The 25,051-nt window shown below is 45.2% G+C and overlaps 1 protein-coding gene across 3 annotated transcripts in view; it reads left to right on the top strand.

Annotated features, from left to right (window-relative positions):
- The window catches only part of SLC38A10 (solute carrier family 38 member 10), a 121,925-nt gene that overhangs the window by 51,160 nt on the left and 45,714 nt on the right, over window positions 1-25,051 (top strand). For all 3 annotated transcript variants that reach the window (XM_042454920.1, XM_042454918.1, XM_042454921.1), the window contains 3 exons: window positions 1,632-1,814; window positions 3,865-3,976; window positions 12,611-12,717. In XM_042454920.1, the coding sequence (XP_042310854.1) occupies window positions 1,632-1,814; window positions 3,865-3,976; window positions 12,611-12,717 (402 nt within the window). The remainder of the gene's footprint in view (window positions 1-1,631; window positions 1,815-3,864; window positions 3,977-12,610; window positions 12,718-25,051) is intronic.

Here is a 25,051-nt window from a genome sequence, read left to right as displayed (position 1 = left end):
TGAAATGAAGTAGCTTCTGGCCACTTTAGAGGGGTGCTGATTAAATGATACATGCCTCCAAAATGACCACAAGCCACGCTCCAGTCCTTAAGACCTTGGAGCAAAAAGGAGCCAGGATAATCTGACTCCTGGTGGCACTGGTCGGTCCCTGAGTTTATGGCTCACAGTGTACTCAGGCTGCTCGTTCGAGCCCAACTGTTCCAGGCCTTAGACAAATGGGAATTACAATCCAGCAATACCTGGAAGGCTACAGACACTCCACTTCTAATCTAGACAGTGTGAAGAAGTTAGCATTTATTTATTTATTGCACACTTAAACCGCTTACTAACCAGAATTTTTTGGTCAGTATATACTCTATTAAAAAGATAAAGTGCAACAATAATATAATAAAACAATGAGCAAACATAGCAGCATATAAAATCAAGAAAAACCATAAAGTGAGAGTAAAACATTGCAACATAAAACCATGAGTGGCATTCTGTTGATGTTTTATATAAGTTCCTGTAACACATCTGGTTATGCTTTTTTGGCCATGCATAATGACTGTATTCAGTACAAAATTGTGTAGGTGTAACTATTGCAGATGAAGCTGGCCATTCTTGGATGTTACATAATATTCATCTGTACATTCAGCATACTACTAGATTCACTGGGATTGTGGAAAAAGCAAGTAGATTCACAGATAATGCAGTTGGTTGCACAGTGTTGATATTTAGCAGAAGGCTGGCACAGCACAACCATCACTTAACTACATGGATGTAGATTTACACAGTGGAGGATCTCAGTTCATGTTAAACACAGCAACAAGATAAGACTGCAATGATGTAAAAGCACTAAATTAGTTCCTAAAATGTCAGGGAGTCAAAATGTCTCTGAGCTATAGCAACCCCTTTCCTCAGTGCTATTTGGGCTATCAATACTCATCAGTATCATGGAAGACAACTTTATGGCCTTACAACCCTTGGGTTATCCTTGTTGATAAAAATGTGGCCATGGTTTCAAAGAGTCCATGTTTAAGATCCTGAAGAAGTTGCACTTGGATCTGATGAAGTGGTTCTATAATCCATGAAAAAGTTTATGCAAAATAAAATGTATTACAGTAGTATTGAAGGTGCCTCAAAGCTCTCTGTTATTTTTTTCTGCAACAGACTAGCCTATCTACCCATCTGTCTCCAGACAAATTTGAAACTGTTGCAATATTTTTACTTTGGGGGAAAGCATCCTAGATAAGTGGTCCTAGATAAGTGGTGGGAATGTCCTCCCTTTTCTTTGTATCACAGTGAAGGTTTGTTTTACTCAGTCATAAATCCATTATACATCTGCTATTTAAATATAGCATTCACCTCTAGGTATCCAAGAAAGATCATCTGGAATTTGGAAGTGTATAGGGAAGTCCATCAAAAATGATGTCAGATTCCAGATGGTTTACTTAGGTACAGTTTAAAGGATTAAGACTAATCAGTTTAGAAAATGGAGGGTAGGGGGGAAACAAGGGGCATGTCATTAATTAAAGATGATGAGTTGAGTAAAAGATAGTTTCCCTATGGTCTTGAAGGTGGACTCAAGGGATACCTGTAACATTTGCTCACATGTAAACGCTGAAAATAACTCCCATTTCCTGCTTGAACAGGTGGGGTTCTTTGGCTATGTGAGCTACACAGAAGCCATTGAGGGGAACGTGCTCATGAACTTCCCTTCTAATTTGGTGACTGAGATGATACGCGTCGGGTTCATGATGTCTGTAGCAGTTGGGTTTCCTATGATGATTCTACCTTGCCGGCAGGCACTGAATACCCTTCTCTTCGAGCAGCAGGTAAAGTCCTGGAGTTTGATTCAGTTATTTTTAAACTGCACTTTACATTCTCTATTGCTGTTCCCCACCCCACACACTTTTATTTCTCATGCAAAATGAATGATCAGAACCCTCCGGTTAGAGTTGTAGTGGTAGTTGTGACACTTGGTGGTGTTTTAGGCTGATGCTTCATGATATCCCTCTTGGTCACTAGAAATTATTAGGTAATAACCCAGAGGAGGAACCACCTTTGCTATGTGAAAAGGCCAATGAACTTTCTGTCAGCTTCTGGGGAGCTCTGAAGATGAAAGAGCATGAAATACATTGGGGGTAGTCATAGGAGAGTGTTGATAATTGTCAGTTAAACCAACCTATGCATAAGTGTTCTTATTGAAACAGAAGCTACAGGTTGGTATGCCTCCATTTCAGACTGTTTGACTATTATGAGGTAATACTTGGCCTGAAACATCTAGTCTCTTCATGGTGGAACAATTAAATAGGAAGAGCAGCTATTACAATAAATGGCCAATCCCTAAGACAAGGGAAAAGAATCTTTGGTTTAATGGGTCTAATTAGTTTATTGGTGGTTGGCATTAAGATGATGGACAGCCCAGAGAGCACCCCCCCCCCAAGAAACTGTACAGTCTTTGCATTGAGAAAACTGGAGGAAAGGGTATCTCCATCTTAAAAGATTACCACAGTACACTCTTACAGTGTTGCTATTCCACTTTTATGGCTCTGTCTGCTTTCTTTTGCATTCTGGGGTTTGTAGTTCAGGCCCTAAGAGCTCTCTGGCTGAGAATTCTAAATGCCCCTCATTAAACTGCAAATCCCAGAATGCAACAGGAGGCAGCCAGAGCAGTTAAAGTGCAGTAGCAGTCGTATAAGGGTGTAATGCAGTAAGCTCCTTAGGCCTGATCACAGACAACATAAGGGTTTTTCCCTGCCTTGATTATCCTCCCACTTGGAGGAATGAAGAAGGGCTACCAGGGAGGAGGGGGGGTCCAGACTAAGTGCCACCATTATAATGGGGCTTGGGCGCAGTGGCGCAGCAGCACATGCCATTCATTTTTCTAATGGAAGGGGGGGGGTCCGGACCCCACAGACCCCCCCCCCCCGGTTACATCCCTGGGGCTATCCTATATTATGTCCATTCTCTGACTGAAGATAGCACAGGACATTTTCCTTAGCCCAGTTGCTTTCCCACTGGAGAGAATGAGTAAGGTGGAGAAGAGTTTTGTGCCTCTCTTCACAGAGAAAGTGGAAATAGCCATAGGGTGTAGCAACACTGTATGGCGTCTGGTCTACTGGCCGTGATTCAGATTCAAAGGACCTCTCCACCCCTGCCCTAGGGGAAGGAAGTGATAATTAGCTCCTTTCTCAGACTTTCTTTCTTTTTCCCTTTTTCTTTTCACTTTTTCACTTTCTTGACCAGCATGTTGCTCCTGTCACGAAAATCAATCAATCTGGGGGTGAAAACAGAGTTGAGTTCCTCTTCATGTGACCTTTGTCCTTCCATGTACAATGTAATTATGAACATTGGTACTGTTTGGAAAAGGCATGCTTTTAATCAAATACAGTCATGGCTTGCTGAAGGCTTGGTGGGTCTTTTTCTTTAGTTACTGTGTTTGTCAGCAGTGTCAAGTGTTTGTATTTAAATACTACTACCTACACCTCACTGTTTTTGAGCAAAACTTGCCTGCGGTCCATTTAGGATCTTAAAAAGGCATAGAACCACAACAGGCAAGTAAAGACAAGCACAAAAGATGTGAAATAGGTAATTTAGTAGTGCAAATGTGTTGGTCATTGGTGATGATCTAATTTTCCTTCAGTTTCATACCATATGGTTGGTAAGGCATACCGTTATAGTTAGATACTGACAGATACTATGCTTAAGGTTCTGTAGGTCAAAATCCTAATGCATAATGGATCATACAGATTGGTAGGAAGCTCTGCTAAAACAAGTTTCTAGAGGATTGACCATTTAAGACACATCCTGACAAACAGAGCTGAGTAAGAAGCCTATTAACACAGTGGATTGGTTGATTAGTTTGCTACTTGTTTTTAACAGCAAAAAGATGGGACATTTGCTGCAGGTGGTTACATGCCACCTCTTCGATTTAAAGCCTTGACTCTGACTGTTGTATTTGGAACCATGGTTGGAGGCATCATGATCCCAAACGGTAAGTGAAATTTAGCTCTTTCTTAGTTGTATTTTCATACATCTCATCCTTCGTCTTAAGTGTTTATGCTGAATTGATGTGTATTTAAGCCTCAAACTCACTAGTGGCATTTGGGGCAGGGGCTTTCATTTAGATTTTAAGATTTTAAATACATACAGGACATATATTCATTCTGAAATACACACAGGGTGGCCACACCACTTTAGTTTAATTCTAGCTACTGGTACCCAGCTCAAAGATAGAGGCTTTGTACCATTTACAGAAGATGCTCTGGGTCTAAGATACAGAATTGTTACTGTTGGCATCATCATAGAAAACACCTCTTTGAAGGTCTTCATTGCCTTTGCTGAATATTTTGAGGGAATAATCAGGATACATTTCCCAGCAGAGAAGGGCCTGAACATCCTAACAGTGGTTAGCTCCGCCTGCTCAGCTCCTGATAGGCAGGTAGAATTCAAACAAAGAGAGAGTCCCTGCTCCCCAGTGGGAGGAGCGACCCCCTCAGGAACTCAGTCTTTCTTCCTGCCGTGCTCCTGATAGGACACTCAGACCTTCGCTCTTCGCAAGGATTATTCGCTGCAAGATCGCCTTTACTGCCTCACCAACCTCCTGGCTCTTTTTCCTTTCTTTTCCTTCCCTGCTGGTATTCCCTTTAAATAAAAAACCTTTCTTTTCTTTTTCTTCTCTTCAATTCCTCTTCCTTTCTTCCCCCCCCTCACCCCGGAGATGTCAGGCCCCAAAGAGGCCAAGCCAGAGAGGGAGGTCGCTTCTGCCCAGCCTGGACCAGCCCCGGCTTTGCCGGATGCTCGGTCGGAGGCACAGTCAAGATCCAGGGCAGGAGCGAGGCCACTGCACGCGGAGGGGTTGCCCCTTCCAGGCGTAGCCAGGTCCAAGACCCCCCCGGACGGCCCATTCAGGGTCTGGGGGGAGGGAGCTGCCCCCAGAGACATCAGACGACGAGGGGGGGGACCCCGAAAGTGCCCGCCCCCCCCCCAGAGATAGTGCAGTGGTTTTGGGCCTTTCTGGCAAAGGAGGGTTCGGCGCTAGTGTGGGCACCTCAGGGAGAGGGAGCCCAGACTGGGACCAGTCCGCAGAACCCAACGGAAGCCTGTGGGCCCCAGAGCCACATCTTGCGGCACAGAACGCTTATTCCCTCCCATGGGCGGGTGTACTTGCACCTCCAACGCAGAGAGATCCTTTCCCCCAATCCTTTGCCAGCGGGAGGGAATTTCCACCCTATGGTTGGAGAAACCCTTGACCGCTGGTGGGCTTCATGCCCAGCAACAACATGTTTTCGGCACCCCCTTATGGGGGCGACCATATTGGCCATGTGGGTCCTGATGGGGCGGCCATTTTGGGCGCGTGGGCCCGGATGGGGACAGTTCCTTTGGGGGGACTTCTGGTGACGGTCATCTTGGCCATGCAGTCGCTGATGGGGGGCCGCCATTTTGTTGGTCCTGATGCGGGCCGCTCCTCCAGCCCCATTTCAACGGGTGGTGGAGCCAAGGGCGCCTGCCGGCGGGGCTCTTCCGCCAATGATACCCAACGGCTTAGGCCTAGCCCCACCACCACCACAAGGGGCCAGACCAGGTTGGATCGGGCAAAGACTAGCGAGTCCTCAGCCACACAGGGAGGCAGCTTGGACACGCAGAACCAGGCCTCTCTTCCGCAAGACCGGACATCAAGCTCAGCCCCTATTAGAGATGGGGAGGAGATGTGTCAGACTCGGACACCGACATGTCCTACCAACCTCCGGCCAAACGTGGCAAGCGCGACAGGAGCGCATTAAAGTGCAAACGCTCCATCTCTTTTAACTCCTCAGATGAGGATTATACCGAGGGGAGTTATGAGACCGTAGACTCTGAATCTGAGGAAAGTGAATTATCTGATGAGGAGGGCCAAGAGGACAGGGATGTCCCATCCTCCTCTTGCTCGTTTCAGGTAGAGGATGTCCCTCTACTTCTAAAAAAGACTACAAAAACTCTAGGCATCAGTCTCCCTTCCACCCAATCCCCCGTTGAAGACTCTGACCTCCCCAGGGTGGGAGAGGACTTGTTCTCTGTCATTGCTCCCTCAGTACCAGAGATCCCTTGCCCCTACAATTTGATGCAGATCATCAGGGATGAATGGAGCAGGCCAGCGGCCAGCCATCCTAACCACAGCGCTATCAGGAAGTTATACAACTTCCAGCAAGCTGCCATTGATAAACTCAAGGTGCTGGTGGATGCTCCGGTGTCGGTGCTGGTGTCCTCAGTGGTGTTCAGCAGAGATGGCGAGGATACCTGAGGAACCCAGAGGATAGAAGAGCTGAGGCAGCGCTCAAGCGCGCCCACGATTCTGTATCCATAGCTATCAGGGCCACGGCTGTAGTCTCCATGGTCACGTGGGTCGCTCTTCAGTGGACCAGAGACCTGTTAGAGACAATCCCAACCATTGATACTAAAAATAGGCAGACCTTAAATAAGATTGCTAAGGCCAACGCTTTTGCAGCGGATGGTACATTGGACGCTATACAGTTTTGCGCCAGGGGCCAGGCCGCAGCGGTTGCAGTCCGACGACAGCTCTGGCTAAAAAACTGGAATGATGACACCAAGTCAAAACAGAATCTGGCTTTCACCCCCTACCTGGGCACCATTTTATTTGGCGAGTCCCTTGAGCCAGTCCTGGTTGAGGGCAAGGACAAAAAGAAGACCTTGCCTTCAATTAAGAAAAGGGAGGACAAAAAACAGTTCAGGCAGGGACACTCTTCCTTTCGCCTCTCTCGATCCTTTTCTTCCTCTAACTCCTTTCAAGCCAGAGAGGATAAGGCCAGCAAGCCTCGCTGGGGTGATACCAAATACCGTCCAAAAACCAACCACACAACATGTTCCAGTCTTCCCCCAGATCCAAAGACCTCGACAAACATTGCCTCCTACTGGAAGCAATTCAATGCCTGCTGGAGATCCAGGCCATCGAACCTATTCCGACAAACCAGAGACACCAGGATTGCTACTCAGCCTTCTTCCTGGTCCCCAAGAAGAATGGATCATGGAGAGCAATTCTCAGTCTGAGGGGCCTAAACCGCTTTGTTCGGAAGAAAAAGTTTCAGATGGAAACCCTGCAATCCATCCTTGAAGCTTTACAACCTGGAGACTTCCTCTCATCTTTGGACCTTCAGAATGCCTATTTACATATTCCTATCCACCCTTCACATTGCCGTTTTCTGCGTTTCAGATACAATGGCAACCACTTTCAATACAAGGCGCTTCCATTCAGCCTCGCGTTGGTGCCCAGAGTCTTCACCAAGGTGATGGTGGCACTGCTCGCACACTGGAGGACCCAGCGGATCCACGTCTACCCCTACCTGGATGATCTACTGATCAGAGCGAGGTCCAAACAACAGGCAATTCACAACACGTCCAGGGTCCTCAAGTGCTTGAAGATCCACAGTTTTCTGGTCAACACCAAAAAGAGTTCTCTCCATCCAAAACAACAAATCCAACACCTGGGAGCCGAAATAGATACACATCAGGGGACGGTTTCCCTACCCGTCAGCCGAAGACAGACCATAGCCGAAGTGGTCCACAGAGTGCTGAACTCCCGTCGGGCCAGCCTGTCGACGCTGAGGCATCATCAGGGTCTAATGATCGCGGCGATTGACTGTCTACCGTGGGCATGTTTTCACGCCAGAGCTCTTCAGTGGCTTCTCCTGCCCCACCAGCAGGCCATCGCCCTCAAACTCCACAAGCTCATCCAGGTTCCTGACCGAGTTCTGCTGTCCCTACAGTGGTGGATCTCTCCAGCAATCCTGACAGGCTGACCCATCTGGGGACCTGAGATGATTCAGATCACAACAGATGCCAGTCTCAGGGGCTGGGGATCCCACTGTGGAGCCCGCCTGGCCCAGGGCCGCTGGGACCACAACGAACAGTCCCACAGCATCAACTGGCTGGAACTCCAAGCTGTCCTTCTGGCTCTCTTGTCCTTCAAGGATCTGATTCAATTCCGGGTGGTCCTAATAAGGATGGACAATATTACCACCAAAGCCCACATAAATCGCCAGGTCCTGGGCCCTGATGGATGAAGCCCAAAAGCTGCTAATATGAGCAGAAACCAACCTTCTGTCTCTACAAGCCGAACATCTGCAAGGGAAACTAAATTCCAAAGCAGACTGGTTGAGTCGGACTGACCTCGACCAGGGTGAGTAGAGCCTTCACCCAGAGGTCTTCAGAGAGATCACCAGGGTCATGGGCCGACCGCTGGTTGACCTGTTCGCCTCCCCAACAAATGCCAATGTTCCGAGGTTCATTTCAAGGTTCCTGTTGGAGGAGGCCGAAAACATGGACGCCCTGAATTGCACCTGGTCTCAGGGGTTCCTCTATGCCTTTCCTCCCATTCCATTCCTGACAAGGTTTGGAGGGTTCGGAGGACAAAGTCGGAAGTCATCCTTGTCGCACCAGCGTGGCCTCGAAGACCGTGGTTCTCCGAGATTCTGGAAATATCAAACAATTCCATTCCACTGCCTCCCAGACTGGACCTTCTTTCCCAGGGACAGGTTCACCACCCCGAGCCAGACTGGCTTCGGCTACACACCTGGAAATTGAACGGGACATGCTGACAGGATACGGCTACTCCCCAGAAGTGGTGGAGTCTATCCTGGCATCCAGGCGTCAGTCAACGATGAGGATTTATGAATACACTTATAGGGCCTTCCGGAGGTGGTGCAAACAGAAAAATAGGGATTTCATCTGGATATCAGTCTCGACCCTGCTACAGTTTATCCAAGACAGCGTAGATCAGGGCCTCCGCCCTAATACAGTAAAAAAACTAGGTGGCAGCCATCACTTCTATTTTGCCACACGATGAGACAGCCAAGATATCCCATCACCCACACATACGTAGGCTACTAAAGAGAATTTCCAACAGGTCACCACCCACACACAGTCCACCGCTTTCCGTCATGGGACCCGCACACAGTCCTCAAGGCGCTGACGATACATCCATTCGAACCGTTGAGAGAGGCGTTCCTCAAATGGAAGGTGCTTTTTCTTACAGCTGTCACCTCGGCGTGCCACGTGTCAGAGATTGGAGCATTGTCAGTGCGCGAGGAGCTGTGTTCCGTCAGACCTGACTCCATCCTTCTGTGCCCTCATCCAACCATTATTCCAAAGGTTAACTCGGTGTTCCATTCCTCACAGGACATCATACTGCCGTCTTTCTGCCCTCGACCGGTAAAAGATCTTGAAAAGATCTGGCACAATCTGGATGTGCGCAGGGCCATCAAGGTCTATCTTAAAAGGACTGCAAGCTTCAGAAGGACCAAGTCGCTTTTCGTCTCCTTTCAACCTAAGTCCAAAGGCAAAAAGGTGTCTCTCTCCACCCTCAGCAGATGGATCAAGGCCTGCATTGTCACCTGTTACCAAGCCTTGGGTCTCCAACCACCACAAGGCATTACAGCCTATTCAACCAGAAGCGCTGCAACCTCGGCAGCACTGGCCACCAACGCTTCACTGGGAAGATCTGTAGAGCAGCCATGTGGAAGTCCCCTTCCACGTTTGTCAGACATTACAAACTAGACATAACTCATTCAGCCAACGGAAGGCGTGTCCTTCAACAGATAGTGACAGGTTCCTCTGTCTCAGCGACAGCAGTCCCACCCTAATTTTAAGGGTTTTGGTAAATCCCACTGTTAGGATGTTCAGGCCCTTCTCTGCTGGGAAATGGAACGTTAGTACTTACCTGAGATACGTCCCTTTCCAGCAGAGAAGGTCCGAACATCCTCCCCACCCTGGATGCTACATCACCATTGAATACTACATCAACAAGCAACCAGATCGTCCACCCTCCTCGCTCTCACTCTCGCTCTTCAGATTTGGAACTGGTGCATTCCCAGACACAGCACCCTGCAGACCATCCATCTTCCAGGGGAGGAGAATGTGCTTGCAGACAAACTGAGCAGAGCTCCAGACTCTTGCCACAAGTTGCAACTCAACCCTCACGTCATTTGCCATTTGTTCTCTCTCTGGGGAACTCGGGACACTGACCTGTTTGCCTCTCATCTGAACTTCCAGTACAGTCAGTTCTGCACCAGGATTCCTTCCGACCAGTCATTAGGAGACGCCTTCTTCTTCCACTGGTCGGACAAGATGTTCTGTCTCTTTCCTCCCTTCCTTCTCATCACAAGGGTGTTAGCCAAGCTCCAAACAGACAGTTCAGATGCGATCCTTGTCACCCCGTGGTGGCCGAGGCAGTCATGGCTTGCTCCTCTCCTCCAACTCTCCAACTAGTTTCGGCCACTGCCTCTCCTTCCCAACCTCCTGACCCTCCACAACTGTCAGGTTTGTCACCCGGACGTCAAGACACTTGTCGCCTGGAGGATTCTGCCTTAAACCGTCTCTCACCTCCGGTTCGAAAGGTCATCTTGGCTTCCCATAAGCCTTCCCTCAAGTGGAATAAATTTTTGTCCTTCCTGACTGACAGGGGATTCCTTCTCGGAGGTTGATGTCCCCATTGTCCTCAAGTTCCTGAACTCCCTCTTCAGGTCTGGCCTTTCCATCTCCTCCTTGAGATGCTACCTTGCATCCATCTGTGCCTGCTTTCAGTTTTCTGACTGCCTGTCCTTTTTTGTTGATCCCTTGGTGAAAAGGTTCTTCAAAGGACTCAAAAACCACAAGCCCCCAACTGCTGCCCCAGCGCCCGCTTGGGACCTTCAAGTCGTCTTGGCAGCCCTGTCTACAGCTCGCTTCAAACCCCTTGCTTCCGGTAACCTCAGGCTCCTCACCTGGAAGACAGCATTTCTGGTTGCACTGACCTCCACACGCCAGGCCAGTGAAATCTGTGCCCTCCGAACTGATTCTCCCTACCTCAAAGTTTTTAGGGACAAGGTTGTCCATAGACTGGACATTTCCTTTTTGCCAAAGATAGTTTCTATCTTCCATCTCAACCAAGACATTTTCTTCCAATGCTTGCTCTGGACCCGACCACTGACACCGAGCGTCAGCTCCATTCTCTCGATGTCAGGTGGGCTCTGGCTTTCTGCCTCGATAGGACTTTGGTCTCAAGGCTTTCTCAATGGCTTTTTGTCTGCTACTCCATCCCTAAGCTGGGATTGCCTGTCACACTTCAACGTTTCTCTAAGTGGGTAACCTCCACTATCCACTTCTCCTATGAACTTTTTGGGAAGATGCCCCCATTCAACTGGGGTGGTAGCTACTTCCTCTGCCTTCCTCTCTGGCATTCCCTTGGAGGACTTCTGTAAGGCTGCGGTATGGTCACAACCGCTGACCTTTATCAAGCACTACAGACTTAATACCAAACAACGCTGTGAGGCAGCCTTTGGCAGAGCTGTTCTTCTTTCTGCAACACATTTGAGGTTAGTTGACAACTGTTCAATGATTCACAATCACACTATTTTCTCTGGTTTAATAATTTATTTATTGCCAGGACACGCCCTTCTCCGGGGGAAACTCAGCTTGTCAGTCTAACACATTTGTGTGCTTCGCAGAGACCATGAAGAAGAAAGACAGCTTGCTTACCTGTAACTGTAGTTCTTCAAGTGGTCATCTGCGAATCCACACAAATCCCGCCCATCCTCTCCTCTGTCATGTCCTGCGCTTTCTTCCTTTTCTGCTCTTGCAACGGACTGTTTGAACTGAGAAAGGGCGGAAAAACACCAAGCCTATATAGAGGGTGGGCGGAGCTATCTCCAAAAAGTCTTCTCTAGCGATTCCAGTAGGATCCGAAATTGCTGTGCAGGCACAGACTAACCCATTTGTGTAGATTCGCAGATGACCACTCGAAGAACTACAGTTACAGGTAAGCAACCAGTCCCTTACATGCCCCTTTGATCCTTTCAATGCTTCCTGAAGGATTGGAGCTGGTATCCTGATGCATGTTAGTATAAACATGGGTGTAAATGTGTTAGTTCATCAGATAATGTCCCAGATAGTATACATATCGTATATACTCGACTATGTCGAGAAATTTTTGCCCCAAAATGGCCTCCAAAATCCTGGGTAGACTTATGCACGGGGTAATAAGATACTTCGACCAAGCCTCTCCTCAACTGGGCTTCATCCGCAAGGGACAGCCCAGTTGGGGGCAGGCTGGGAAGGGCAAATGATCACCCTGGAGCCTCTCTCCAGCTGGGCTCCTTCCACGGAGGCAAGCCCAGCTGGGGACAGGCTAGGAAGGGCAACCGATCACCCTGGAGTCTTTCCCCAGCTGGACTGCCTTCGCAGGGGAAAGCCCAGCTGGGAACAGGCTGAGAAGGGTGAGCGATTGCCCGGGAGCCTCTTCCCCAGCTGGGGTGCCTCCGCAGGGGATAGCCCAATTGGGGACAGACTGGGAAGTGTGACTGATTGCCCTGCAGTCTCTCCTCATCTGGGCTGCCCCCTTAAGTCCAACCCTTGACATATCCACTGGGTTATTTAAAAATCTGCATTTTGGCCCCAAAGGTTGACCTCGACTTATAGACGAGGTCAACTATAGACGAGTATATGGTAATACCCCAGTACATAGGTATCTGATGTAATAGTTCCTCACCATCCCAGTTGATCCCAGTTAAACAGTTTCTAATTAAGGGAGCAGTTAGGTTGCATGCAGTCTCTGTTTGTTGCTCACAGTTTGTTTGTTGTTCTTCCTCTTTTTCGCCAGTGGAGACCATCTTGGGCCTAACAGGTGCAACAATGGGAAGCCTCATCTGTTTTATCTGTCCAGCTCTCATTTACAAGAAAATCCACAAGAATGCACTTTGCTCACAGGTCAGTGACAGCTCATGCTGTAATTATAGGAACAGATTTCTTTTTGTGATTGTTTTGAAGGCATTCCTGGTTTACTCCAGGATTGTTACTTTCACATCAGGTCCAGCATTTCTCCTATAAGAAATGGCTTTCATCTTTTGATTTTCATTTTTCCCCTCTAGATGCAGGTTAAAGCAGGATAGGTTTGGTATTCTCTCTACTATAATTTAGCCAAGTGGCACCATGAGGTATGTGTACACTGTTCTAACATAAAATGCTTTATTTATTTATTTAGGTATTTATTCCCTGCCCTTCAGCCCTAATGGCTCTCAGAGCGGCTTACAATTATTATTTTAATCAGACAGTTCCCTGCCCTCAGGCTTACAATCTAAAAGACACGAAACAAAAGGAGAAGGGAATGGTGGAGGGAAAGGGGATGAGGTCCAGTGGTTCTTCTCTCTCTCTGAGGCCTGGACCAAGGCAGATGGATTGGAGGGAGGGCTCTTCCTTCTTCCAGGCTAGCTGTGATGGAGCTGGACCTGCCTGGTGAACTCCTTCTCAGGCCGGCGGATGGCAGTTATGGAGGGTGGAGTCTCCTTCCTTCAGGCTAGCCCTGATGGAGCTGGACCTGCCTGGTGAACTCCCTCTAACATAAAATGGTTGCTGGTATCGGCAGTGTTAATCATCCTGTTGATGATAGGGTGTCCTGGGAGGGTCTCTTATTCAAGCGGTCACCATAAGTCAGAATCAACCTGACAGCAGTTAACAACAGTTAGCAGTGGAATATTTTGTGAACCTCTGTGTGAATGTGTGTTTGTATGTGTGTATATATGAAGGTGTTGTAGTCACAATCTGGGCCTCCATATTAAAAGCAAGATCAGGCCCATGAAATGATTCATCAAAGTCATGATATGTCATAGGACTGAAAGGGATTCAGAGGTCATAATTCATGCATTTGCCTTCATCTGTGATCAGAAGGGCATCAAAATACCCTTCCTGTACAGGAGATGGATTTAGAGGCACCATGCATGTCTTACTCTCTGCAGAAGTATCAGATCCAAAATGTAGTTATCACTTTCCATCTTACCTAGAAGAGATATTAAGGTACTAATGCATCTCCAAAGTAGTAGATAAGGTGCAAAGAATGGCTTCCTCTTTGCACTCCACAGAATAATAAGTGTGCCAACAAAAGTGAACAAGGTGGATGAATCATATGTAGCCTGCAAGCTACAAACAATTTAGTAAAAATAATCCATTTGTGCCAAATAATCACTCCTGGACCAAGGTGGTATCTGTCAGGGAAAATCCTAAAATTCTAGGCCTTTGAAGAGACGGAACTTGTTTGTCCCATAAGTACTTTCTGAGTCAGTTTGAGCAAAGAGTACCTGCACTCTGCATATGATTATCTTTTCAGTTAGCTGGCCACAGTCAGCTGCTACCAGTAAAAATGGTTTTTTTGTTGATCTTGGGAGGCCACTAATCAGGCTAGGAAAGCACAGATATCTGTCTTAGAGGCATTAAAGAGGCTTATCATTTGAAACCCTAAACTATTTGGGACCCAGCTATTGGATGGAGTATCTTATTTCATACCATCCAGCCCATGTATCAAGCTTCAGACACAGCTCTTCTTTCAGTATTATCAGTAGTATTATCTTTGTACAAAGGGGATAGTTTTTGTGGTTACTCCCAGACTTTCAAAAACATCCTTGCCCTAAGAAAGTTTCACTGGTATCAACATTTCAGTCTTTTTGGTGTCAATTATGACAGTCTTCCTTCTAACTAGTTTTATAGTATAGTGTGCTGTTTTGTGGGTTTGTTGCCTCTCAGGTTTACCCTTGCGGATGAAGCCCAGCTGAGAATAGGTTTGGTCGAAGTACATATGACAGTGATATGTTGTTCTAACTACTGTATTGTGCATTGCCCTAGAATTCACTGGAGAACAGTGTGATCTAGAAGTGTTTAAAATTAGAAGTCTAGAAGTGTTTAAAATTACCACTCAGTACAGTGGACTAGGGCAGTGATGGTGAGCCTATGGCACACATGCCAGAGGTGGCACTCAGAGCCCTCTCTGTTGGCACACATGCTGTCGCCCTAGCACAGAGTTTGCCAGAGTTTCTTACTAGAAAGCCAGAAGGACGCGGCACTTTGCAATAAATAAGTGGGGTCTGGGTTGCAGTTTGGGCAGTCGGTCTGTAAAAGGTTCACCATCACTGGACTAGGGGAACAGGCAGAATCCAATCAGCAGTGACAACTCAATTCCATTTGGACATTTGGGGCCTTATGTGCCCTCTTTGCAGCCATTGCTACTTGTATGTTTGCATATCCAGTTTGTCTTCAGGTTAATTCCCCAAGTTAAACATTGCACTTTATTGTAATTACATTTTATACAGAATATTGCAAAAACAACAACAACCCTGAATCCCCCCCACCCCTCTTTTAACTGAAGGGTGGGAAATATTTTTTGTAGAAATAGACTTTAAAAAACTGTAACCAGCTTGTTAATATGCATACACAAATTACTCCTCAATCAAGCGGCTTTGTCTTTTTACTCATATTGGCTGTTATAAAGACTGGCTCGGTTGCCAGTCATGGGGCTTTTCTGGTAACAGGATGCCGTGTTGAGTTATGTGCCAGAGGATGGCATAGGTGTCATACAGTTCAAGGTGGATCCTGGAGGAGGTGAGTCAAAAATGTGCTCCTCCTCTATTTTCCATCGAAACAGTTCCCATGGGGGAGGGGAAAATGCATCCCCAGATGTTTTTGTTGGCTAGCAAAAGGGTGTCTAATTCTGCCAACTGGAGTTGTTAATTATTACAGACAGCTGGTCAGTCAACAACTGGCAGTGAGCCAAAGACCAAGAACAGCAGCTTGGATTAAGTGGCAGGGGTAGCTCAATTTAAAAGCTTGGAATGCTAGACAGATTATTGAGTAACTGAGTGACAAGAGGAAGTATAAGAACTGTGAGCCAGGCTTGTGGAGGTGCAAATGACCTGGGAAGTTGCCTCGTTTGCTGTGGTTCCTCTTGTAGACCCTGTATCCTTACTTGGCATGTTGTGGCCTCACAGGGACAGATTAAAGACTGGGGAAGTACAGATGAACTTTGTTGAGTAAAAGTGCTTGATTTCTGAGGGGAAGAGGTTAGCTTTGCTCTCTGGAAAGGTTTCTTCAAACAGGTGAACTTTTATTCAGCAAAGTCACTCAACAGCCCACATTTGACAGGCTGGATACAGAGAGTGGGGTTTGTTTGTTTTTTTTTGTTTCATAGATTTGTGCCCCAGTTTTTAAATAGGGTTCTAAAAAAACACCCATGTGCTTTAAAAATTAAAAGCACAAAAGATATGGCTCTGTAAGGAAAGATACTGAGCTTGGAGAAAAGAGGAAAATAGTTGAAAAATGTTAGTGATTGTTCTGTGCAGTTGGCAAACAGAGAAGTGGGCTGTAATCAACACACCACAACTCCACATGACCAGATAAAATTTCAATGATATTGTCACACTTTTCTTTTGAATGCATAGCCAGTTCAGATCTCATGCATGTCACCTTGCCCTGAATTGAATCTCTTTTGCTCTTTTCTCAGCCATTCACTCAGCCTGGAATGATCTTTTGGGAGCTCTTCATGGTTCTTTCAGTTACATTAATATTCTGTATTTCTCTCTGTCTGCCAAATGTCTCTCTATTCCATACTTTCTAGCTGAGCCTGAAAGTGGAGGAGCTTTAAAAATGAATGGTGATTGTTTTTCTAGGCCAGTTACTTTTTCCAGAGTTTTCTTTGCATGTGACAGCAGCTCAACATGCACACCTAGGATGCAGCAAATGCCTCTTTCCCCTGGGTTTAGTGATTCCAACTATATGGAGATAGTTTGTGGCAAAGAACAACACCTTGCTTTCTTGCAATGAAAGAGGAACCCTCTCTTTGGAGCCAGAATTATCTTCACTTTGTGGAGAAGTTCCTGCTCACCATTTTTTAAAACCCATCCTGCCTATCAAGTGGCTGCTGCAGGACTGCTAAGTCTCTTGAATGTTTTCTGAGCAGCTGCTCTATTTCCAGGGACGAAACCTACACCCAGAAGCCCTTGGCCTTTATGGTTATATTTCCTTAGAGAATTTAAGTTCCCTACAGTTTCGAATTAATGATGGCTCAGTGGAAACAATTCACTGGGGCTGACAAAAGCTTCTGCCTGGATATATGTTAGGAGGAATGCAGTGGTCATGATGTTTGTATATTGAGGGGGGGGGTTGTTAGTTTTTGTTTGTTTGTTTGTTTGTTTGTTTGTTTTGGCACATAACTGCTTCAGTCTGAACCAAACTGCAGTTCTCAAGATGTTTGTTGGAGTGAACTGCTATTGAAATTTTTACCTTTTGTCTGCAATTTTTCTATTGGGTTGCTTCAAATATATTACATGTGTCCCTTGCTATCCACAGGGGGATCCATACTGTACCCCCCTGCGGATAGCAAAAAAAAATGGGACTTTAAGTCCTGTTCTTTTCAGTGGGTGCATGCGCTTGTTTTAGTGGGTGCATGTGCGTGCACCCATTAAAAAAAACGGGGCTTGCTGTCCATAGAAAGTCAAACTACAGATGTCAAGCCTGCAGTTGGTGCAAGTGTGCTGTATAAGGCTATTTCCAGAGCTTGGGAAAATTATTTTTGTTCTGACTAGAATTCCCCAAACCCCCCCCCCCCCATTGGTATGGTCAATGCTCTTGCTGGCTTGAAGCTTCTGGGAGTGGACCTGAGCAGGGCTGCCGAGGATTGGGTGACTTGGAGGTCTCTTATTCATGGGATTGCCATATGTTGAAGTCAATTCAAAGGCAGCTAACAATAAATAAGAATAAGAATAGGATTTATTTATATGCCGCGCAATCACTGGGAATCTCGGTGGCTTACAACAGAGGGGATAATAGACGGTTCCCTGTCCGCAGGCTTACAATCTAAAAAGACACGACACAAAAAGAGAAGGGAATGGTGGGGGGGGGGGATCATAAACAAAAACATAGTCCCGAAAAAGTGATATTTCTAAGCTCTATGTACTTCTCGTTTTCCTCTATAATAGATTTTTCCCCAATAAGAAAACAGATGAAGGGCAGGAAAATTTGGGTGGGTTGCAAACTTATGATGGCCCCGCCTGCCATTCAATGTAAAATCAGGTAAATGGGGCTGGGCAACTGTAGAAAGAAAGCCTCACTAAAAGCTGACCCTAGAAGTCATAGAATCATAGAATAATAGAGTTGGAGGAGACCGCAAGGGCCATCCAGTCCACCTCCCTGCCATGCAGGAAATCCAAATCAAAGCATCCCCATTGACAGATGGCCATCCAGCCTCCGTTTAAAGACCTCCAAGGAAGGAGATTCCACTACCCATTCCGAGGGAATGTGTTCCACTGTCGAACAGCCCTTACTGTCAGGAAGTTCCTCCTAATGTCGAGGTGGAGTCTCTTTTCCTGTAGCTTGCATCCATTGTTCCAGATCCTGTTCTCTGGAGCAGCAGAAAACAAGCTTGCTCCCTCCTCAATATGACATCCCTTCAAATATTTAAACAGGGCTATCATATCACGAACAGTGACCGTGAGGGGAGTCTGTGCACCATTCCCAAGATGCACAATGAAGCCAAGCACTCTATTATTGGGGGGGGGCAGGATGATCAGAGGTCCTCCTTTACCAGGACATGTCCTCCATCTTGGGCTTTTTGTCCAGGGGGAATTCCAAAATGTCCTCCATTCTGAGCAGGGCTATGAAGCATGAATTTACATTATTTCTACGAATGTTGTGAGCTTTTATTTGATCATGCCTTCCACTTTTCCTGGATGTCCCACATTTTGAGGTGCCTTGTCCTCCTTTGGGCTTAGGACACCTAGTCACCCTGGGAAGCAGCTAATACATGTCAAAAATTAAATGCAACCAAATGTAACCCGAACTGGGGGAAGCCAACTCGACTCCTGGGGACTGGGCTGAATTCTCATCTTGGTCCCTGGCCACCCACTGATATGGACTATCTCTCCCAGGATGCCCATCTCTCTGTCGTTTGATGGTTTAACTAATCTAGACTATTTTATTACTGTTTCCGAATTAAGGGAGAGTTTTTTAAAGAACTGTTTTATTATATCTTATTTTATGGCTGTATTTTACTGTTTTATTGTCTTATTTCATTATATTGTAAGCTGTCTGGATCCTCCGGGAGAGGCATGGTAAAAATAAAATGTCTGTTCTATTCTATTCTATGTTCAGTGTCTAGCAATTGTGATGGACCCCGTTGGTCTAGCTGAGTATGCCAAGGTGTCCAAGGCAGAGTCTGCTATAAACTGTAAGGCCCTGGAGATCTCCATGAGCCCCACATACAAAGATTACTACCATCATCCCCCCATATTTGCGGCTTCAATTATTCTCAGATTTGATGAATATGTTCTGTCTAGGAATATCTAGGTCCCCCTCCAGTGCAACTCTATGGTCAACTTTAACTAAAAGTTGCACCGAAAGGCCTAGAGATTCCTAGAGAGGATACTCTACTAGGCATTTGTAGTTCCCCCAGTGCAACTCTATGGTCAGTGTCTGTCGGACATTGACCACAGAGTTGCCCTGGAGGACCTACAGATTGCTAGAGAGGTATTCTCTCAGGTAAAAACATGGTGTTTTTGTTATTTGCAGTTTCTCCATATTCACGGGGGTCTTGTGCCCCTAACACCAGTGAATATGGAGGGACAAGTGTACTTGCTATTGCTATTGCTACCTCCCAATGTCTTGCCCACGTTCAGTGCCTAGCCATTGTGATGGGCCCTGTTGGTATGACTAAAGTATGCTGAGTATGACCAAAGTGTCCAAGGTGGAGCATTGCAAAGATTACTATATGCTCCCTACAAATGGCTGGAGAGGAGAGGAGACGAAGGGGAGGCCTGACCTGTCTGAAGCAGAAGGGCATGGTGAGCACGCTGACGCCGACGATGCTATTGACGATGTTCATGATGAGGCCCCAGTTGGAACCAGAGGGCTGTGAGGACGCCATGGCTGTCAAAGGAGGGGGGCAGGAGGGGCCCAGGCAGATCAGGGGGCGACTTCGTGGCGTTCTGGACAGAGGCTGCCCCCAACCATTCTTTTGTCCTGTCCACCCCATTCTTTTTTGGTGCTTTTCCCTCAGCGTTCACAGGTACTGATCTTTCCCCCCCAGACAATAGGGAACTGTGTCTTTCCCCAGCCAGGAACTATGTGGCTCGATTTGGATATGATTCTTTAGACATTAGATGTTGACTTTGCATCACATCTTGGTCTGTCCAAATATCTACTTCTGTTCATTGTCATTCTGTGACAGCTTCCCTGCAATAACCAAGGGGTGGTGCAGAAGCAGACAAAGTTCCTTTATTTTTATTTAAGTGCTCTCACTACCATCTTGTTAATTACTTTGCTGGCATTACGGGAAGCTCAAGAAAAAGAGAGGATCTCCACACCCCACCTCCTTTCATTGAGGTCACTTCTGCTCATTGCTTATGAATGCCTTGTCATCTCTATTATATTTAATGATCTGTCACCTGCAAATGGGAAAGGGGCTTTTAAAAATATTAACCCTTTCAGAAAACCTTGTGCTTGAAAAGTGTTATTTTTCTTCTGGGAATTAATAAATCAGGCCTTTCCTGAGGTGATCAGAAACATGAAGTTCCAGGATAGCTTTAAAAATGTTGCAGCAGTGGCCAACTGTTCACAGCAATCAATATTTGAGTGTTCTAAGGTGTTTTGTAATGGTCGTAAGGTCTCTGCAGTGGTTGGGTCAGATACTTGCCTTGTCACAGAAAGGGTCAAGACAGGCGGAAGTGCATCGGTGGCCTGTCCTCATCCTGAGTCCAGATGCCTTTTGCTCAAACTGTTCTGAAACTGCAGAGGAGTGTGATAGACATAATGTCTTAAGTGAGGCAAAGAGGGGAAGAGGAAGCAAGATCTGATGAAAGAAAAATTGAGACTGTTCAGGGCACAACACTGAAGACCAGGAAATTAGGGAAATTAGGAAATAGAAAAAGGAGAGATGTGACTGCAGGAAGTTGCTTGGGTGAGAAATTCTGAAGTTGGTACATTGGTTTGAGAATAACCTGACAGCTTTCTGACTGAAGGCCTCCAGTCTTCAGAGCATCAAATACTTATTGGTTGGGTTGTTGACCAAAACCAGGAGAAACTTGGAAGATATTACAACACTAAAGACATTACTCAGAAGATTCTGAAATATAGATAATGGAGTGCTTGACCATAGCAGGGATATTGGCAATTCAGCTTAATTGTGTCAGGAACTGATACCGGGTGTATGGATGTTATTGATTTGGGTATTCTGTCTGGCTCCATTCTTAATGAGACTGATAACGAAGGGAAGCCAAATAAAGTTAAATATTTAGGACTGGCACATGAAGGGGGAAATTGCACACATGCTGCCAGATTTCTGTTTTCTTTCTCAGTGCAGCTGTTTCCACTGCTGAAGAACAAAGTTGCTTTTTAAATAGTATGGTGGCTTCTCTTCTAAGTAGTGAGAATTGCAGCAGAAAAACTTTGAAACAGAAAATCTGGCTGCTCAGATATATTTCCTTCCATGTGTACCTGGCCCTTCTTGGAAAAGTGCAATTTAATCTCCCCCATTCCATGGGGAGAAGTTAATTTTATTTGGCTTCTCCAGTGTATCAATCTTATTAACTGTGAAGCTGGCACACCCAAACTAGCACCCCCCCCCCGCATGCCTGTCTTCAATTGCTAATATAATTACAACCTAAAAACTCAATAGTGTAGCATCCTAATTCATTTCTATTTTTAAGAAACATTTTTTAAATGGGGAGGAACCATTTGCTCAGTGGTAGAACACACCTTTTGAATGTTTTAGGGGTTCGATTCAGTCCCTAGAATCCCCAGTTAAAAGCTTCAGGTAGCCTGAAGTGATGAGAGAGATCTCTAGCTTATTGATTTGGAAAGTCCTTACCAGTCCATAGACAACACTGTCCATAGGCCAGTTATAAGGAAATCCCTTGTTAAAACCGCTTAATTGGCTACTTATTCATTTCCAGACACAACTCAGAGTGTTGGTCATGACCTGCTATATGGCTTCAGACTATCTGAAAAATCTTATCTCCCCATAGGACCATGCAAGGGAAAGCTTTCTTTTGGTCCCATCAGTATCATAGGCTCACTAGGTGAGGACATGAGAGAGGGCCTTCTCTGTTGCTGTTTCTACCCTCTGGAATTCTCTCTCATGAGAGACTAGGCTGATGTAAGCACCCCTATAACACCACAATGTATTTCGGGCCTCCTTATTTTTATATTGCATATCTGGAAGATAGCATGTGCTTCTGAGGTTGCGATGGCCTTTTAAACACTGGGATGGGAGTGAGAATAAGGCATGTAGACTCTGAGACAAGCAGGCAACTCAAGTAAGACACAAACAAAGGATGAAGGGGGTTTGCTGACCAGTGCAACTTTCCCTTTCACTCTGCATTTCCTACTAGAACAGGCAACAAAGGATGGGTTCACACCAACAGATCAAACAAGACCATATTCCTCATTTACTCTCCCAGTGTGTTCCCAAATACCTGTCCAATCCACACTTTTTGGGGTGCCTCAGATCCTGTCACTGCTTTGTTATGCCAATCATACTACATCAGTAAACTTGGTCTGTTTTATCTCTTGAATGTCAAAATTGGCAATCACTTTGGAGTCCTTTTTTTATCCTCCCGAAGGACCATTAAGTCTTTATTTCTCATGGAAACACCTTAGCCTGAGGCTAATTTTAAGGTATAAATATAGGCAGAAAAAACTAGCCTGTTTGCACACAGTCTACCTAGCACTCAAGTGAACCCCCCACCCCAGCTGTGTTCTGTGGCTGTTGCCCTTGGACTTCCAATCTGAGCCGCTTCTACCTTCTGTGGTCAGTCTTCAAGACAGGTAGCTATCACTCTTAATCCAACCCTCAATCTCCGCTATCCCCTTTCTGTATTACCATTTCAGTTAGCTCTGTATCAGTTACTACTGGCATAAAAAAGTGCTTCCAGTCCTAGAGGTTAACCACATTCTTGCAAGCCAAAATAATATTCCTCAACATATTAAAGATAGACTGCTGCTATAAGTGGAGAGTCTCCAAGCCTCACACATTTGTGGGTAACACTGGCTGCCTCCCTGCTTTCCTTTTGCAGGCAGACACAAACCTTTTTGTTGAAACAGGATTGTAATGTGTTAGCAGGGGAGCTTCTTATTGGAATGTTTTATTTGTCCTTTTTTAATGTTGTATGTCTTTTAAATGATTTTATACATTTTATGTGGTGATTTTAATTTTTTAAAAAATGTTATTGTTAAGATTTTTAATTGCCTCTCTCTGGGAGCCGCTTTGAGTCCCATTCTGGGAGAAAAGTGGCATACAGATGCAATAAACAAATAAATAGGTAAATAATAAACAAACACTGAGCTTGGTCAGCCAGTATACTAGTGTAAAGTATCTTCATGTGTTTGGGAAAAGCTATAGTCTACATGTTGCAGTCAAACAACATTTAGAGGTCTGCACTTCAGGACAACTCTGAGGTAGGTTAGGCTGGACAGTTGGACTGGCAGGAAGTTATTCACAGTGAAATTTATGACTGGTGTGGGATTTCAGCCTCAGTCCAACAGTGTCTACTATACAAGGGAGTGCTGAAAAGTTCTGAGCCAAACTCACTGCTCAAAATCTTAGTGTAATTTTGTCATTGGAGTTTGAAAAAGCATTCCTTTGTGTTGTGAATTACCAATTTATATATATATATATTTTGAGATCATTTATAGAACCATATCATGGGAAAGTGTGGAATTTTCAAGTGCTGAATTCCAGACCATCATGAACTTCCTTTTCCTGCAGAGGAAGACTCCAAAGTGTGAATTTTTTCAGATCACTGATAGAACCATGTCAATGAAAAATGTAGAGTTTTCTTTTTTTAAATTTATTTCTAACACAAAGAAATGTATTTAAAAAATACACATAAAGTTAAAATTAATATAGCTATTACAGAACCACTTTTAATAAAATAAAAATATAGACATTACAGAAACAACAATAAAAAGACTTCCTATTCTCTACCTTATGGTTCATTACTGTCAATATTGTCAACTTTTACTACTGTCAACTTTTATTATTATTCATCATTTATCAATAAACCTCTTATCTTATCTTTGTTATAGAAACTTGTCCTTATATTACTCCAAAAACAATTTGTACACAAATTCTTCAGTTTCTTAATCTTAATCGTCCTCTGGCCTTCCTCCTCCTCCAGGATGGCAAGGCCTTCTCTGGCCAGGCTGTGCTGCCCGGAGCTTCAGCTCCGTGTGATCGAGGCGGCAGCAGCAGGCCATCCTGGAGGAGGAGGAAGGCCAGAGGAGGAGGTGGGAGGAGGAGGAGGAAGAGGGGTGAGCATGGGTTGGGAACCTCTGCTCTAAATGGATGTAAATCTGATTTTATGGACTTCGGTGTTTAATCTATTATGTGGTATCCAGATATAGTGCTTTGAATGTTATAGAAGAAAAAGATCCTATATGTTATATACAAGAAAGATTATTATTTCTATTTAGAAAATTGTCTAAGCCACATTTGTAATTAAAAATCCTGAGAACAAAAAGAATATAAATCAAGGGAAATTATGTCTACAGTATTAGGAGCACAGGCAACCAAAAGCCAAACCCAAAGCACAAGTTGGCGGGGCTTAATGGAGATCCTCTCAAAACAAACTGATCTACATTATTTATTTGTTTATTTTTAGTATTTATATCCCACTCCTCAGCCACAAAGGCTATCTTTAGAGTATTTATGCCCCGCTTTTCAGCCACAGAGGCTCTCAGAGCAGCTTACAAATGGATAATTAGACTGTTTCCTGCCCTCAGGCTTACAATCTAAAAAGACATGACACAAAAGGAAATGGGAAGGGGATCAGATCCAGCAGTTCTTCTCTCCCTCTGAGGCCTGGACCAGGGCAGATGGACTGGAGGGAGGGCTCTGCTTCTTAAATCCAACTTCTGTTGGAGGAGATGAGAAGTTTTTTTAAAAAAGAGATCTGACAGGAAGTGAAAAATAACAGGAAAGAATCAAACTATTCTTTTAATAAAGGATCTGACAAACTGGACAAGAAACTAGACAACATAACAAGAAAAATCATAAATGTAAAAGAAGATGTTGACATATTAAAAAAAGAAATATCAAGAATTAGAAGACAAGATGAATAACGTTTCAAACAATCAAAGAGCTGATAAAAATTTTAATTCTGTTACTAGAATTAAGATACAGGGAGAGATGCTTAAAACTTGGAAGGATTCCAGAAATGTCAAATGAGAACTTATATGAATATGTCATCCCACATCTTGCAGACTTTATTGGAATGCTGGAAGAAGT

Source organism: Sceloporus undulatus, chromosome 2 (genome assembly GCF_019175285.1).
Source record: "Sceloporus undulatus isolate JIND9_A2432 ecotype Alabama chromosome 2, SceUnd_v1.1, whole genome shotgun sequence".
NCBI lineage: Eukaryota > Metazoa > Chordata > Lepidosauria > Squamata > Phrynosomatidae > Sceloporus > Sceloporus undulatus.
Note: the sequence above shows the minus strand (reverse complement) of the source record. Positions and strands in the feature narration are given on the sequence as shown.